The sequence below is a fragment of the Phaseolus vulgaris genome, chromosome 4 (genome assembly GCF_051622355.1).
Source record: "Phaseolus vulgaris cultivar YP4 chromosome 4, ASM5162235v1, whole genome shotgun sequence".
Classification (NCBI taxonomy): Eukaryota; Viridiplantae; Streptophyta; class Magnoliopsida; order Fabales; family Fabaceae; genus Phaseolus; species Phaseolus vulgaris.
This window is the reverse complement of record NC_143501.1, coordinates 42,616,822-42,635,665: the sequence shown is the minus strand read 5'-3', so window position 1 is coordinate 42,635,665 and position 18,844 is coordinate 42,616,822. Positions and strand designations below refer to the sequence as shown.

General features: G+C 34.0%; 1 protein-coding gene across 1 annotated transcript; it reads right to left on the bottom strand.

Annotated features, from left to right (window-relative positions):
• Nucleotides 1-6,853: 6,853 nt before the first annotated feature.
• Nucleotides 6,854-11,402, bottom strand: LOC137838814 (putative FBD-associated F-box protein At1g55030). The gene is made up of 3 exons (XM_068648037.2): nt 11,288-11,402; nt 7,127-8,046; nt 6,854-7,030 (listed from the first exon to the last, which is right to left on the bottom strand). The coding sequence occupies exons 1-3, from the start codon at nt 11,400-11,402 to the stop codon at nt 6,854-6,856; spliced, it is 1,212 nt and encodes a 403-aa protein (XP_068504138.2).
• Between the last annotated feature and the right edge of the window lie 7,442 nt (nt 11,403-18,844).

The window sequence follows — 18,844 nt, the reverse complement described above, 5'->3', positions numbered from 1 at the left end:
GGGGATTTTGAAAAGATCTTCCAAGGGTTAGTCAAAACCGCCAGTAATCCGTTAACGACGTTGCACCTTCTAGAAAAAAAACAAACCATGGGTAACTCACTTAACAGGGGTTAAAACCCCTGAAAATGTTAAAAAAAATCTTGTAAGTTTCAAAATGATCTTCCAGGGGTTACTCAAAACCGCCGGTAATCCATTAACGACGCTGCACCTCCTAGGAAAAAAATAAATCGCGGGTAACTCACTTAATGGGGGTTAAAACCCCTGAAAACGTTAAAAAAAATTCTTGTATGTTTCAAAATGATCTTCCAGGGATTACTTAAAACTGCTGGTAATCCGTTAACAGCGCTGCACCTTCTAGAAAAAAAACAAATCGCGGGTAACTCACTTAACGGGGATTAAAACTCTTGCAAACGTTAAATTTTTTTTTTGTAGTGTTTGTTGATGGTTACAATAACAAGAATAACACGTACAATGGTTAATATTACAATTGGAGAGAAAGTGTCAAGAAAATATAAACATTCTTGTTGTGTAAAAATTGACTGGAATTGGTATGAATGGTATGATAATCCTTCGTATACACATGCTATGATCAAATTCATAATACAAGTCTATTTTAAAAAAATAAACAAAAAAACCTAATAGTAATAAATTTGATAATGTTAAATAAGATGTCTCGATTATGTTATCTTCTTCTTTTGTGATATCATTCACTTCAAGTCTTTGTCGAAAATGGAGATAAATCTGCAAAAAAACAAAAGAATAAAAAAAGTCAATAAAGATATATAGAATAAATTACTTACATTCATTCCTCGCCATTTAAATTTTTAATAGAAGCTTAGATAAGAAAGTTAAAGGTATGGTGTTTGCAACTACGACAGAGAATAAATTTATCAGTTTTGAATTTTTTTTTTAAAAAAGTAAATAGAAATTTGTTAATAATATTAAAACCAAATTATAGTAATTAAATGAATGATTCCAAAATATTACTTATTCAATAAACTATCACAAGATGGCCACGGATAAAATATTGTTTTAATTCCTCTGAAATATCAATGATTCAATTCATGCTTTAAAAAAATTGGTGTGTTTTTTATCCACACATTTAAAAATCTGTCAACTAGTAATTATGTTAATAATCAAACAATGGTTGAAATGGAAAAGAAAATGATAAAATTGAAGAGAATAATTGATAAAAATTAATAGTTTATAAAAAAGTATAAAATATTTGCAAACTAAATTTTTCTATAATAGGAAAAATTTTAGAGTTTTTCATAATTAAAGATACATGTACAACTCAAATCTATTATCTCTTCCCAGCATTAGGTTACCTATATTATCTATTATAAAAAAAAATAAGATTTCTACTTACTCTTATTCATAGCAAGATATTAAAAAAATAACTTCATACATTTTATTAACTAATGTTTAGCATATAACAAAATGTATTCTAACTGTGTAAATGTGTAGACTGCATGGGTATCCTTATATATATATACCCTTCTGCAGTATGTAATACACAAGTTTTTTGATATAATCTCAATAGAGATAATTTCCTCTCTTATTTGTTTGCTTGACCTAATATGGTATCAAGAGTTCATTGTTGTTTTCCTCCCTCATGTCTTTCGCTACATTCCCAATTTCTATGGCTTCTTTATCTTCTTCTTCCATCTTCTCCTCACTTCTTTTACCACACCGATCTCTCTGAAACTGTTTGAAGAAATTTTTTTGCTACGGAAGCAACAGTTTCCTCACTAGTACAAAATGAAGAAAATAATGCTCTTTATTTAGTGAGGCTTTGCGCTTAAACGCATTCGTAAAAAATGTCGTGACATTTTTTAAATTAATTTGATTTACAAATGCGGTTTTTACCTTTAGCCGAATTTGTAAATCTTTTTTACCCTAAATTTTTTAAGCACGCCACACACTTTTGTAGTTTCTTTCTCCTCTTGCCTCTCGTTTGCATTGTTCTTGCCCTGGCGTAAGAAGTTCATCTCTTTTTCTGCATCTTCATTATACGTGTGTGAGTTTCTTGATTCGCTTTCTTCCTCTCCATCTTCACTAATGTACGTTTTATAATTTTGTTTTCATTTCCTTATATTTGTTTTTTATGCTTGCATTGGTGGTCGAAGGTATTGTTCCATTGGCTACTCCGTCACTGCTCCACCACTGTTGTTGATGGCGCTCCCCTGCCACTCTTCACCACCAACGTTGGTTCACACACAAGGTTGGTGTGGTGTTATAACTTTTTTGAATTTTTCTTTAATTTTTTGAATTTTTTTTTATGTATTATAATTTGTATATTTTAAATTTTATATTATTTAGTATTTATTATATTTTAAATTTATATGTTTTTTATGTATTATAATTTTTATTTTTAAAAATTTATATTATTTAGTATTAGTACTTATTATATTTTGAATTTGTTCTTTTTTATGTATTATGTAATTTGTATTTTTTAAAATTTATATTATTTAGTAGTTAGTTGTTACTTTATATGTTATATTCGGCAATAATACGTTCTGGTATTGAGTCCGGGGGTGTTTGACCATTGGCAAACGCGTGAGATAGAACACTGATTGAAAAATCCTAACCATTCCAGAATATAATGGATCAAAATTGGATAAATTTTGTTCGTATAAGTGACGAGTACGAAAGAGGAGTAAAAGAATTTCTACAATTTGCACAACGTAATGCGATTAATAGTGGTCATGATGAAGCAAAGATCAAGTGTTTGTGCGTTAACTGTTTGAATGGAAGGATACTGGATGTTAATATAATGAGGGAGCACCTGCTATGTGATGGGTTTCCGTAACTGAAGAATACGTGGGGTCCATCATGGATGAAGCATGTTGACCAAGCCACTTCCACCGATTAAGTTCGATCATTGCCTGAACTTAGCTGGTATTATCCATACTTAATCAAGGCTTCATGGCGAGAGAGTGTTCCAATCAAAGGCAAGTCAAGGTGGAGATTTGTGGGTTATGACTCACCTTTACCGTTATCTTGGCATAAATGGGAGGTTACTTACCATTAATTGATTTTATTATTGTTGTCTCCTAAAACCACTATATATAGTGGTTTCCTTCAAGCAATGTAACACACAACAAACAACAACACACACGCTTCCTCTCTCTTTTCCTATACTCTTTATTTCTTCTCTTGGGTGTAAGCGTTTAATCCGTATAGAGAGAATTTGTTTTGGGACTATTTATCTATTAGCCTGAGAGAAATTCATTGTACTCCCAGTACCATTATAGTGGAAGTTTTGGTCCTCTCGCCGGTGGTTTTTTACCTCTATTTAAAGGGGTTTTCCACCTAAAAATTTCTGGTATTATTCTCATTTTTCTTGTTACTTTAATTTCTCATAATCTTTGGTTGAAATTATCACGCTTCCGCACACGATATCCCTACAAGGGTGTTGAAGTATTTGACGAATTTGCTGATGAAACTTTCAAGCTACATGCCATGTTATTTTGCACCATCAATGACTTTCCGGCATATGGTAACTTATCAGGTTATAGTGTTAAGGGTCATAAAGCATGTCCAACAGAAGACACTGCTTCTCAACAATTGAAACATGGAAGGAAGACAATATATCTTCGGCATCGGAGGTTTCTTAGAAGTCATCATCCTTACCGGAGGTTGAAAAAAGCCTTTAATGGACACTAAGAAGCTAGTGGTCCACCAACTCCATTAACTGGTGTTGAGGTTTACGAAAAGGTAAATAACATAGACCACACCTTGTAAGTAAAAAAAAAGTCATTTGTGACAAATATTTGGAAGAAGAAATCAATCTTCTTTGATCTTCCGTACTGGTCGAGGTTAGAAGTCAGACATTATATAGATGTAATGGATGTTGAGAAGAATGTGTGTGATAACTTAATTGGTACACCTCTTAACATTAACAGGAAGACAAAGATGGTCTAAATGCTTGTTTAGATTTGATTGAGATGAACATACGAGGCGAGTTGGCACCCATAAAAATGGGTAAGCGTACATATTTGCCCCCAACCTGTTACACAATCTCAAAAGATGAAAAAATTAGTTTTTGTCAATGTCTAAAGGGTGTGAAAGTGCCACAAGGACATTCCTCAAATGTGAAGAGTCTAGTGTCAATGCAATATTTGAAGTTAATTGGGTTGAAGTCTCATGATTGCCACATCTTGATGCAACAGTTGTTGTCGATAGCTATTCGTGGGATCTTACCAAAAAATGTTAGACATACCATAACCCGTTTGTGCTCATTCTTCTCTTCCATCTGTTGTAAAGTCATTGATCCATCAAAACTAGATGAACTTCAAAATGAAATTGTTGTTATCTTGTGTGAATTGAAGATGTTTTTTCCTCCATCCGTTTTTGACATCATGGTTCATCTAGTGGTGCATCTGGTAAGAGAGGTTAGATTGTGTGGACCAGTGTACTTAAGATGGATGTATCCTGTTGAGCGGTATATGAAAATTTGAAAGGTTATATGAAAAATCATTATCGTTCAGAAGCTTCAATGATTGAAAGGTACATAGCTAAAAAAAGTATTGAATTTTGTTCAGAGTACATGTCAAAAAAAAATCCATTAGGTCTTCCAACTAATTCATGGCAACACAGACGTTCTACAAGTAAATGTTTACGTGGTGAGAATATTGTAAGCAAATCTCAATCAGAAGTCTTGCAAGCACATTTGTATATATTGAATAACACAGATGAAATTATACCTTACATAGAAGCTCATAAAGCCATTGTGAAGGAAAATAACCTAAGACAAGCAGAGAAATGGATCTTGATGGAACATAATAGAACTTTCATGCCTTGGTTTAAAGACGAGGTGTTCAAGGATTCAACAACATCAGAGACCTTGACCTGGTTGGCTGCTGGATTGAAGTTTGATGTCATCTCATGTACAGCGTACGAAGTAAATAATTGTATATTTTACACGAAGTCTATGGATGAAAAGAGTATATTTCAAAATTCTGGTGTTAGTCTTGAAGCCGAGTCAATGCAGTTTTCGACTTCGAAAGATACAAATCCAGTACTTGGATCAATGACATACTATGGGTTTATAGAATGTATTCTAATTGTGTAACTGTGTGGGCTGCATGGGTATCCTTATATATACCCTTCTACAGTATGTAATACACAAGCTTTTTTATATAATCTCAAATAGATATCCTTTCCTCTCTTACACTAGTGCAAAAAGAAGAAAAGGATACTCTTGACTTAGTGCGGCTTTTGCGCTATCCGCTTTCGTAAAAAACGCGGTGGCATTTTTGAAATTATTTTGATTTACGAATGCGGCTATTTGTATAGCCGCACTTGTAAATCAAAGCGCTTGATTTACGAATGCGGCTATTTGTATAGCCGCACTTGTAAATGAAAGCGTTTTGATTTACGAGTGCGGTTTTACCTTTAGCCGCATTTGTAAATCCTTTTTTACCCTAAATTTTGAAGCGTGCCACACACAATTTCATACTTTCTTTCTCGTCTTTGCCTTCGTTTCGCGTTCACACTCTGAGTTCGTCTCCTTCTACTGCATCTGCATTCCATTTGTGTCAATGTAAGTTTCTTGAGCTCTCTTTCCTCATCTTCATCTTCAAAAATATATGCATAGATGTTTTCGTTTTTCTTATATATGTTTTTTTCCTTGCATTGGTGGTTTCGAAGCACTGTTTCATTGGCTGACATTTGTTTTTCTTACATTGTTTGGTTTTTTGCATTGCTCAGTACTCTTTCATTGTCTTCGTGAGTTCTTGAAGGTTTTTTGGTTTGCTCCGTCGCTGCTTCCCTGTCCACCGCCGCTTCTGCTGCCGCCGCCGTTGCTGGCACTCCCATGCCACTCTTCATCAACGTTGCCTTCACACAAGATTAACGATGTTTTAAAATTTTTAATTTTTTTTTAATGATTTGGCATATACAAGTGCAACTAAAACAAATAGTCGCACTTGTAAATGGTATTTATAAATACAGCTATATAGCCGCATTTGTATTTCTTGATTTACAACTGTGTGTTGATCAAATGCGGTTATAAAACCGCATTTATAAATTCGAAATATCCACTCTTGTTTTATGTTTGTGCACCAGTGTTATGTGCTTGTTTGACCTAATAACTAATAAAAATCCTACATTTTGAAAAAATTCTCTCCAATTTTAAGAGAATTTTGTCTTCTGTTCAATAGGTCTCTTAACAAAAGCAAAGAAAGCTAGCTGCTGTAACAATCTATCATTTGTGATAAGAATGCATATAATGAAATGAAATAAACAAAAACTAAAAAGATGTTCAAATAATACTGTTCAAAGTCAAATTCTCCAAAATATATACCAGTTTTTGGATAGAAAACATTAGACTAAAAGAAAAATACAAGACTGTACCGGTAAGAACCAAACGAGATCTAGAAGTCTCGATGATACCGGATCTAACTGACCGACATATTTAAAATACATTAAGATCAAAAAGAGATTAACAAGTTTAAGTTATACATAAAAACTACATAATACACTTTTAATCACATCCAAATGTTAATCTGGTCCAATATTAACAGATCGATTATAAGCATCTAAACAATCATGACTTTCAACAAAAAAAATATGTCATTATCGCGTATTAATTACACCGAACACTGAATATCGAATACTTACTTGAGCGTCGAAGTATCTTTTGCGAATGTTCTCCGGATAAAAACTTGATTGAAGTAAAGAAGCGAGAACAAAGGAACGAAGATTAAGCCAAACTAATTGTAGAAATACAAGGAGCAATGTAGACCAACGAACCGAGACGAAAGAGTAAATCGTCAGCAGCAGGTAGAAGTCTCTCAGATACTTTTCTATGAACAAAAACTAAGGAAACACAGATATAACATGTGATTCATCTACTCCTTATAAAATCAACTCTAGCGAATGGAGAGTTCTTATGTAAATACCGCACCATCGTATTTACAGCTTCATCAGACGTTACACTGTGTATATCCTTTATCAGTTTCAGTGACTCTAATTTAGGAAAACAAGCAATTTGAGTTTCCACTAAATTATGCTTTGATAGAACCTACAATCATTACAATGATTAAATTCATATTTGAATGGATATCTAGAAGTATTAGAACCAAAAACAAAACAAAAAATACATAAAAATATATAACACCTCTAAAATAAATCCAATGGCAGCAGCAGGGAGTGTCATTTCCTTTACATTAGCAAACAGCTTCAACCAAGATCCAACTTTAATATTTTCTTCTGAAAGATTGCATAGATAGCTTTGACCCATCACAGTTAGAAAGCTAAGATTTGGTGTCGAAAGCAAAAATCTGTAAGGTTTTCTGTACAAATGATGCAGACTAAGAGTGGAAATACTAGAATTAGATATGAAGAGTTCTTCAGTATCAAATCTATGTAAAGAACAATCGTTAAGGATCAAAGTGTGCAACAAGTTATAACACGAAAAGGGTTCAGCACAATCACTGTAACTTGCAGTGAAACAAAGATTCTCAAGATGCAACACTTTTAAAGCTGGCAGAGGGAGAGAGTTTGGAAATTTCAACACAGGATGACAAAAATGTTTATGGGAAATCTGAAGGTAAAACAAAGATGGACATTGAATTATGAATGAAGGAAATTTGGAATCCAACATGTAGAAAGAAAGATGAAGTGTGATTTGCTGAACATGGTGCAGTGCAGCATACGTGATGATCCTGTTCAGCTTCTGGACCTGAGAAGAACGGTGTAGAACAACATCAACCTTGGGTAAGGTAATGGAAGTATCTCGAGCAGAAAAAAAATGAGACACAAATCTGTTATAATCAATGACCCTTCTAAAATCTGTGGAGTTCATAGAGAAACTTGCACTACCCTTCCAAAGGTCCTTCCATTGTTTTGACAAGACACTAGTCTGCACTGCATGCTTTACGTTCATGAATTGCAGTATGTGGAAGAGAATGTCAAAGGGTAAGTCACTGATGATTTTGTCTCTTGACTTTTCCTTCTTTTTGCTTCCCCTCTTCCTCTTCCTCTTCGCCACCTTCCTCTTCCTCTTCGCCACCGACATCTGCTTTGCTTCTTTAGTTGCTACAGGATGAACACAAATTACAAATAATTTACATTAAAAAAATATATTTTTATGTAAATATGGTACTGAATTTGGTTGCTATTTATTTATTTATTTATGTATTTAAGTATTAGTAAATAGATACTAATAAATAGTATACATATATTTTTTTTTATAATTTTACTTTTAAAAGTTATATGACTGTTTGTATTCATTGAAAAGAATAATAAATTTATAATATATATAATGAAATATCATTCAGTTTACTTATCTATTCCATGTTTCTATTTGTCTTTATGTATATTTTAAATTTTCATATTTTAAATTTTAAAGTACACTGCAAAAATATGTGAATATCTTTTCATTCAGTTTACATACGAAATATAAAAACTAATGATGCATATATTTTTATATAAATAAAAATATAAAACTAAAATTAATATAAATATTAAGTTTTAACTTATTAAAATAAAATAGTATAATAAAAAAACATCTATTTTTTTATATATTTTATTTTACCTGTTATTATTATTTTTCTCCATTAGATGATTCAAATCTATGTCAAATCTTATTTAAATTATTCAAATCATATTTACATTTTTCAAATCCGTTACGCTTATCAGTTGCATTTATTCACATTTGGATTTATCATAGTCTCTCATTTAAGTCTCCCATTACCCTTCTAATTCACTTCTAATTACTATCTCTAACTTTTAGGTTAGTATTGATATTTAAAAAAAAAAAACAGATTTGTTATAAGACAAATAATTTGAATAAATTATTTATCTAAATTTAAAATTATAAATTTTTAAATTGAAATAATTAAAACTTAATATAACCATAATAAAATATCCTAAACTCGTTGAGATAAATTTGATCAAGGGGTGACAAAGCGGGTCGGTCCGTCCCGCATAAGCCTGCCCCGCTTAGGTTGTCCTGCATACAAAATGCGGACTGGTTTTCATGACCCGCACTGCATGCGGATTGGCCCGCGGACTTGTAGGTTGGCCCACATTCTTTTTTTAAAGTAGAGGAGGGGTGGAGGCAGTATAACTGCATTGTATTTTGAGTGAAAACCTAATTTTCTTTCACTTAAATTGTCACTCCTCCACTAGACCATTGTTTTCAAGTCAATTAATTTTATTTTATTTAATTTTTTTATTTTTTTGCGAGCCAGTTTGCCCCGCCTCACTGCTAGCCCGCACGGGCCGCGGGTTATGAGAGGCGGGTTAATACGGATCAGCGGGTTGAACCACTTTACCGCGGGCCGCCCCACCCCACTTTACCCCCCTTAACTCGAAACAAAGTTCTAAATATGAACCATCATTCTCTTCTCTTTAACCTGAGGGCTTGTTCCGTCAATAGTCTCACATTGCTTAGGAGTGAATTCAAAAACAACATTCATCTCTTAATCATCCAAATAAATGGTGATGGAAATCCAAGTTTCAACTTGAAATATCTCGAATACAATGACTCGAAATTTAAATACAGGAGGTGATGGAAATCTAAGCTTCAGAACTCAGAATACCTCAAATACAGCGAAACTCGAATACAGTAAGTAACGAAGCTTCAAACTTTGAAACAGTAATTCATCATGGTGAAATCATTTCAATAAACTTGAGGTTGTAACAGTAAATATTTTTGGAGCATTCAGTATACACAGATGATGATTTAGGATTCACACAATACATATAAGATAAAAATAGAATGGTATAAGGATTAGATGATACCTGGAAAGAACAGAAAGTGAATAAAGGAGGAAACAATGCAATCTGGACCACTAAAGAAACAATGCAATCTGGACCACTAAAGAAACAATGCAATCTGGACCACTAGTAGTACATGTTTACATATATAAATAAATTTTGCATTCAACAAGTTCATAGATCCAATTAAATTTGGCCCAGTAGAACTGAATAAACAGAAATTTCAAAAATATCAAACATTGATCTAATTTTCTCATATAAAATACCAACACATTAATATAATTAAAAATATTTATTTTATATTTAAAAATATGTCTTTTATATTTAAATTTATTATTTATTTAATTACAACAATAAAACATGATATTAGAATGAAAATTTGAATGATAGAATTAAATAATTTTTTCGTTTTTAAAATATTATTTTAAAAAAACTTGTGATGTGATTCGTTTTCCTCTAATTACAACCTAACAAGATATTCACTACTAACGCATAAAACACCAAATAATAGTAAAATGAGAAAATAATTCGTTTTTTAAATATTTTACTAGAGACCTTACATTAAGATAAACAATATTAAATATCTAATTTTGTTTTTGCATTGTGTATTCGTCATGTGTTTGGATTTTGTATTTTGACAATTGCATGAAAATTTGAATGTTGAAGTCCATTGTATGCTATGATGTTTTGAGTTGTTGGGAAAATCAGAATTAAATCTTACTTTTTTGGTGTAGATACAAAATGAGCAATTGCGGAAGCAATAAGCAAATAATAGAAAATAGAGCAAATAGAATAATGACTCTGAGAATTTTTAACGTGGAAAAACTTTCTCAACTTGATAAATAAAAACCTGTGGGACCTAGTCCAGAAAATGTAATCTCACCCAGCAATTATGGAATACAACATGTTTGTAGCCTTTCATTAGGATTTCTAATCTCACACTATGGTGGATATCAACTCTCTCTTTTATTCTCTATGTTACTCTTCTCACTTGCTTACTTTTCTCTTCCTTACTCACAAGTTCCCTCTATATAGAGGATGAGAGGAAGGCTTATCACATAAAGAGAGAGGATAATTAAAGTTCATCATATTTTCAAGAGAGAGTTATAATTCCAAGACTTTTGGAATGACCATCATTGAATATATTCAATGGATCAGTTATCAAGATTAATTGATCATGGTCCCCATTAGAATATAGAGGGATTCCCAACAAATGTCCCCCTTCCCGACTTAATTAAGGGGTATCAATAAACCAACTCGCCTACAACCGTCTGTTAGCTTTTTAGCTGAAATTGCATTAGTCATCATGTGAGACCAATTTTCATTTGTATGAACCTTCTCTAGCTGCAACTCTTCATCCTCCAAAGCATTTCGTATCCAATGATAATGATAATTAATGTGCTTTGTTCGAGAATGAAATGTAGGATTCTTAGCTAGGTAGATTGCACTTTGGTTGTCACAATGGAGAACATATCTTTCTTGAACACGACCAAATTCAAGCAAGAGATTTTTCATATATTTTACCTCTTTGCCAGCTTTAGATGCGACAATGTACTTTGCTTCAGTTGTTGATAAAGCAACACATCTTTGTAACTTGGATTGCCAAGATACAATGCAAAAGTAGTTAAATATCTTGGTGTGGATTTTATGGAATCTACATCTTTAGCCATGTCTACATTTGTGTATCCTATCAACATAGGATCTTCATTACCAAAACATAATCATTTTTTGGTAGTTTTCCTCAAATATCTCAATATCCAATTCACTGCATTCCAGTGCTCTTCGCCAGGATTTTCGAATTACAAACTACATGGGCAATATCTGGTCTTGTGCAAATCATGGCATACATTAGGCTTCCTACCACAGAAAAATAAGGAACTCTCATCTCTTTCTTTTCTTCTTCATTAGTCGAACTTTGCATTGTGCTTAGCTTGAAATGTTTGGCCAGTGGAACACTGACAGGTTTTGCCTTATCCATGTTGAATCTCTTGAGAACTTTCTCAATGTACTTCTCTTGTGATAGCCATAAGAACTTCTTGGAGCAATCTCTAATAACCTTCATCCCAAGGATTTGTTTTTCAGGACCTATGTCTTTCATGGCAAAATACTTGCTTAAAACATTCTTCAAAATAACAATCTTGGTTTTACTTTGTCCAATGATCAACATATCATCGACATATAATAGTAGGATAATAAAGTTTCCATCTCCATACCTCTTGATGAACACACAATGGTCAGTAGTTGTCTTCTTGAAATTGTGTTTGGTCATGAGGGATTCAAACTTCTTATATCATTGTTTGGGTGCTTGTTTTAGAACATACAAACTCTTCTTCAGATGACACACTAAATGTTCCTTATCTAGTTCTTCGTAGCCTTCGGGCTGCTCCATATAGATTTCTTCTTTGATGTCTCCATGTAGGAAAGTTGTTTTGACATCAAGTTGTTCAACTTCTAGGTCTAGGATAGATGTTATACCCAATGCCACTCTTATGCAGGAATACTTAACCACTGGTGAGAATATCTCATCAAAATCAACTTATTTCTTTTGATTCCACCCTTTCACAACAATTCGAGCTTTGTACCTTGGTCTCGAGCTTCCTTCTTCAGTTTTAAGCCTATACATCCATTTTTTTTCAAGGCTTTTCTTCCTTTAGGTAGGTCCACCAGATCATAAGTATGGTTCTCATGTAAAGAGTTCATCTCTTCTTCCATGACTTTGATCCACTCCCCTTTCTCAAATGACTCCATAGCCTCTGAGAAGTTTTGAGGTTCACCATTATCTTTCAAAGTAATATAATCTTCTTCAAGATACTTTGATAATTGCTTTCTTTTTCTTTCAGAGCGTCTCAATTCAAATTGCATTTGTTGCTCTAAAGGCTCAAGTTCTTTTTCTATTTGAGGGTCTAACATTATTTGATCATGATCTGCTTGTTCATTATTGAAGCTGGAGGAAGCTTCTTCCCTACCAAGGCTTCTTATGTGTTTGATGAAGAAAATGGCTTGAGTGCTTTGAAGATTGTAATAGGTTTTTTAGATTCATTTGTAATTAGGCTTGTAATTGTGTATGATTGCCTTTTGCTGTATAACCTATCCTAGATGCCTAACCAAGTCTAGATCAAGCACATGATGTGGTTAAATGGGTTTTGAAAAGCTTTTTAAAATGGTTTTAAAAGTTTTAAATCAGTACACAAATAAATCTGTTTTATGGAGAAAGAATCTGTTTATTTCTTCTCTGTTAAAAGGCTTTTCTAAAAGTTCTGTTAGAGACCACAGACAAAGCTTAGTTCGTTATTTCAGCTAAAGTTGAGCTGGCCTACTTGCCTTCATTTAGTCTGTTTCACTATGAAAGAATTGGTTTTCCCTTTGATCTGTTGAAAGGTTTTTCACAAGTTAGTTAGGGCACCAAAGGTACAACTCAGACAGTTATTTCAGTTAGCTGAGTTTGTGGTTTTCACAAAATAAATCTGTTAAGTTCAAAAATGAATATGTTGTTTTCATAACTGCTTTTCAACTGTTTTTTGAAAAGAAGTTAGAAACTGTTTTCTATATAAAGAAAAGTCTATCTCACATGAGGGTGTGCTGAGCAATTACGTTTTTGACAGAGATCAAACATTTTCCATGTGAGAAGAAGGATTGAAAGATTTTTGAAAGGTTTTCCAAAGAGATTTTCAAGTGTGCTTGTTCTAGGAAACCTTTGATCTTGGTGAAGGTGCTGGTGCAGTTCTGCAGCAAATTGAACTACTGGTTTTGAGTTCTTGCATCTTCTTTTCAGGTGTAATCTTTCCTTTATTCTGTTTTGTAAAGGTGTAAGTGTTAGTCACTCTTTGATAGGGTTTCTTGGAGCGCAAGGTGTGCTGAAATAGGGTTTTTCAGCATTGTGTGTGTTGTTCTTGTAGTGTTCAAGAACTGCTGTGTTTGTAAGTAATTGGTACTGTTTTTAGTGAATTCCACCTTGGGGTAAGGTGAGACTGGATGTAGCTCTGTATGAGTGAACCAGTATAAAAACTTGTGTGCCTTGTCTTCTCATCCCTGCACTCATTTCTGATTTTGCTTAAGTCTGTCAAGAACTAAGTCTGTTCTTTTGAAATTGAATCTGTTAATTCTGGGTTTAAGTGAAAACTGTTCTTCCTGATTTGTTAAAGTTCTCTGATCATAAACAAGGCTGCTGTATATAATGGCTTAAGTGATTTGTGAACAAACTGTCCATTCATTAAAATCTGAGAAAGGATCATTCTTCTTAAAACCTTGTGTTGAGTAATTTTGTTTGATTTCTAAGCATAGCTGTATCCTTCATCCTCACAATATTAAGCTGATCTGATTCTGTTATAATTCTCTGTTGATCACAATTTTACATTGAACAAATTCAAATTGTGCCAAGACTGCTCTGAAGAATCCATTTGTTTCATGTAAAAACAATATGTTCTTTTTGCCTCTGGAATACTGAAAAATTGTGTGTTCTTGCGAAAATTTTATAAGCTCAATTCACCCCTCCCCTCTTGAACTTAGACTCTAATAGACCCAACAATTGGTATCAAGAGCTAGGGCTTGTATTTTGCTCAAGTGTGTGTATGATGTCTGAGTTTAAAATGCCTTTTGCTGAAGGTGCGTCTATTAATAGACCTCCTATGTTTGGTGGTGTTAACTATGCTTTCTGGAAAATCAGGATGAAGATCTTTATGGAGTCTATTGACATGGGAATCTGGGATGCAGTGGTCAGTGGACCTTTCATACCTATGCAGGTTGTCAAAGATGAAACAATAAAGAAGCCTTGGTCTGAATGGAGTGAAGTCGAGAAGAAGAAGGCCCAATATGACTCCTTAGCCAAGAATATCATCACCTCTGCACTGAATATGGATGAGTTCTTTAGAGTCTCTCAATGTAACTCAGCAAAGGAGATGTGGGATGTACTAGAGGTGACTCATGAAGGGACTGATGATGTGAAACGGGCAAGGAAGCACTCACTAATTCAGGAGTACGAGCTGTTCAGAATGCAATCTGAAGAAAGTATTGCAGATGTGCAGAAACGATTTACACACATTGTAAATCACCTCACTGGCCTTGGTAAAGTCTTTGACAAGGAAGAGCTTAACATAAAGGTACTAAAATGTCTTGATAGGAGCTGGCAGCCTAAGGTAACAGCAATCTCAGAATCCAGAGATTTATCCAAGATGTCCACTGCTGCACTTTTTGGAAAGCTGATAGAGCATGAAATTGAGCTGAAAAAATTGAAAGAACAAGAAACAGTGGAGAAGAAGGCCAAAGGAATTGCTCTGAAAACTACCATGGAACATGATACAAGTGAGGAAGAAGGTGATCCAGAACATGATGAGACCGTGAGTCTGCTCACCAGAAAATTCAGCAGGTTTCTTAGAAAGAAAAACCGTGACAGAACTCAGCAAAGAAAGAGGTATTCCAAACAACCTAATGATTCAAATTCTTCCAATTACACGTGCTTTGGATGTGGTAAACCAGGTCATATAAAAGCTGATTGTCCAAACAATCAAAGTAAAGAAAAATCAGCAAGCAAGAGGAGTGACAAAGGCAAAGGTAGAAGAGCATATATCTCATGGGAAGAAAATGATGTATCCTCATCTAGTTATTCCTCAACTGAAAGTGAAGAAGCAAATCTTTGCTTCATGGTGAATGATGAGGGATCCAACTCTGACTCAAAAAACAGCAGGAGAAACCAGTGGTATCTTGACAGTGGCTGCTCAAAACACATGACTGGTGATGTGACTCAGTTCATAAATTTGAAACTCAAAGCTGAAGGGCATGTCACATATGGAGATAACAATAGAGGAAAAATTCTTGGAAGAGGAGATGTTGGTACTAAAGACTCAACTACTATTGAGAATGTCCTATATGTTGAAGGGCTAAAACATAGTCTTCTAAGCATTAGCCAGCTGTGTGACAAGGGATACAAGGTCAATTTCGAAGCCAATACTTGTACAATTTCAAATGAAAATTCTGTTAAGGTGTTGTTCCCTGGAAAAAGGGTAAACAACATTTATCTCCTTGACATTATAAAGAGTTGTTCTGAAAATGAGTGTTTGCTATCTAAAAATGATGAGTCATGGCTGTGGCATAGGAGACTAGCTCACATTCACACAAATCACTTGAATAAGCTAAAATCTAAGGAACTTGTTTCTGGTTTACCAAACATAAAGTTTCAAAATAACAGATTGTGTGATGCCTGTGTAAAGGGAAAACAGATTAGAACTTCTTTTAAATCAAAAGATATGATTTCTTCAAATAAAGCTTTGGATGTTTTGCATATGGACTTGTTTGGACCATCTAGGACTGCTAGCTTAGCTGGAAATTACTGTGCTTTGGTGATTGTTGATAACTTTTCAAGATATACATGGACTTTGTTTCTTGCTTCTAAAAATGATGCATATAAAGCCTTTAAGAAACTTGCTAAGGTTCTGCATAATAAAAATGAAAATAGGATAAAACAGATTCGTAATGATCATGGGGGAGAATTTCAAAATGCAAAGTTTGATAAATATTGTGAAAAACATGGGATCACACATAGTTATTCTGCTCCTAGGACACCCCAACAAAATGGTGTTGTTGAAAGAAAGAATAGATCACTAAAAGAGTTAGCTAGGACTATGCTAAATGAATCTGGTTTACCTAAATATTTTTTGGCAGATGTTGTATACACTGCTTCTTATGTGCTTAACAGAACATTAATTAGACCAATTCTTAAGAAAACTCCCTATGAATTGTATAAGGGTAGGAAGCCTAGCATTAGTCATCTTAGAGTGTTTGGCTATAAATGCTTTGTCTTAAATAATGGTAAAGATAATCTGGGAAAATTTGATCCTAAATCAGATGAAGGAATACATATTGGATATGCTATAAATGGTCATGCTTATAGAGTGTATAATAAAAGATTGCTTGCAGTTGAAGAATCTATACATGTTGTATTTGATGAAACAGATTTTTCTGTGCCCAAATCTGTTCTGGATGAACCTGGTATGGATGATTTAAGAACAATTATGCAACAGAATCAATCTAGTGAGCTTGATGCTACTAATCCAAATTCTGTCAAAGAATCTACTGTGAATGCAGGACTGCCTAAAGAATGGAAGACACCAAGGGATCTCACTCTTGACAATGTAATTGGTAAAATTGAGAAAGGAGTCTCAACAAGGAATTCACTCAACAACTTCTGCAGAACAGTAGCTTTTGTGTCACAGATTGAGCCTAAAAGCCTGGAAGAAGCACTGCAAGACAGCAATTGGATAACAGCAATGCAGGAAGAGCTGAACCAGTTTGAACACAATGAAGTGTGGACTTTGGTTCCAAGAAAGCATGAGATGAATATCATAGGAACCAAGTGGGTGTACAGGAACAAGATGGATGAACATGGAGCTATCACTAGAAATAAAGCAAGACTGGTTGCTAAAGGGTATAACCAAGAAGAAGGTATTGATTTTGGTGAAACCTATGCTCCAGTAGCACGTCTTGAAGCTGTCAGACTTCTTCTAGCATTTTCCAGCATACAAGGTTTCAAGTTGTTTCAAATGGATGTCAAGAGTGCATTTCTAAATGGCTACATCAATGAAGAGGTGTTTGTATCTCAGCCTCCAGGGTTTGAAGATCACAAAAATCCAGAACATGTGTACATGCTTAAGAAGGCCTTATATGGATTGAAGCAAGCACCTAGGCAATGGTATGAAAGGCTAAGTGAATTTCTACTTTCTCAAGGCTATAGTCGTGGCAATTCAGATAAAAATCTCTTTCTAAAGAAGAAAAGTGAAGATATCATACTTGTGCAAGTCCATGTAGATGATATTATCTTTGGATCCACAAATGAATAGATGTGTGAAGACTTTGTGAAAACCATGAAAAGTGAGTTTGAGATGTCAATGTTAGGAGAAATGAATTTCTTCCTTGGACTACAAGTTAAGCAACTCAAGGATGGAATTTTCATAAGCCAAGAAAAATACTGCAAGGAACTGCTCAAGAAGTTTGATATGAATCAATGCAAAGCAATCAGCACTCCTATTTCAACAAGTTGTCAGCTGGATCAAGATGCTGCAGGAAAATCAGTAGATCAAACGAAGTATAGGGGATTAATTGGTTCCTTATTATACCTAACTGCCAGCAGGCCTGACATTATGTTTGCTGTATGTTTATGTGCTAGATATCAATCTGATCCAAAGGAATCACACTACAATGCAGCAAAGAGAATTCTGAAATATTTGCAAGGATCTAAGGATGTTGGATTGTGGTATCCTAACAAGGTATCTTTAAATTTATTGGTTTTTCAGATTCTGATTTTGCAGGCTGCAAAGTTGATAGGAAGAGCATAAGTGGGACTTGTCACATGCTTGGATCAAGTCTAATCTCTTGGCATTGCAAAAAGCAAGCTTGTGTTGCTCTCTCCACATCAGAAGCGGAATACATAGCTGCTGGAAGTTGTTGTGCTCAAACCTTATGGCTAAGGTAGCAGCTAAGTGATTTTGGAATTCTGTTAAATAACATACCTATAAATTGTGATAATACTAGTGCCATAAATCTATCTAAGAATCCTGTCATGCACTCAAGGACTAAACACATTGAAATTAGACATCACTTTCTAAGAGAACATATAGCAAATGGAACATGTGATATACAATTCATTGGTACTGAATTTCAATTGGCTGATCTATTCACTAAACCACTTGCTAAAGACAGGTTTCACTTTCTTCTAAATGAATTGGGTATTATTAGCTTAAATTGTCCTCTGTAGTGAAAATTTCAATATGTTGTTTTATGTTTTAACATGTTTCGTTCCCTGTTTCAGAAATCACAGATGTGACTAGGAAAGAGAAAGATTTATTTTTTTTCTCTCTCTCACTTTATTGTTGACTGCTTTTACGGTTATTGACCAACAGATCCATGCAAATTAATGTGTGGGTATCCTAACTAATTGGATTTTGTGTAGATGCAACAGATTTGATGTACCAAAATCAGGTTCCAAGATATTCTTACGTGAATCCACACCTGAACCTGCTGCACCATTGGAATAAAATCTGTAGCATATCTGTGGGATTTGATTTTTCTTCAAAATTCATTATTTCCAAAATCTGATCACATTGCCCTGAATTAAAATTTGTGT

What these genes read in the sequence shown, in the direction of transcription:
- LOC137838814 (XM_068648037.2), bottom strand. Translation starts at nt 11,402, where the DNA reads ATGGCTAAAGATGTAGATTCCATAAAATCCACACCAAGATATTTAACT. An exon ending in TTATCAACAACTGAAGCAAA is followed by an intron (nt 8,047 to 11,287) that starts GTACATTGTCGC and finishes TTCATCCTGTAG; the next exon opens with CAACTAAAGAAGCAAAGCAG. An exon ending in CCATTGGATTTATTTTAGAG is followed by an intron (nt 7,031 to 7,126) that starts GTGTTATATATT and finishes TAATGATTGTAG; the next exon opens with GTTCTATCAAAGCATAATTT.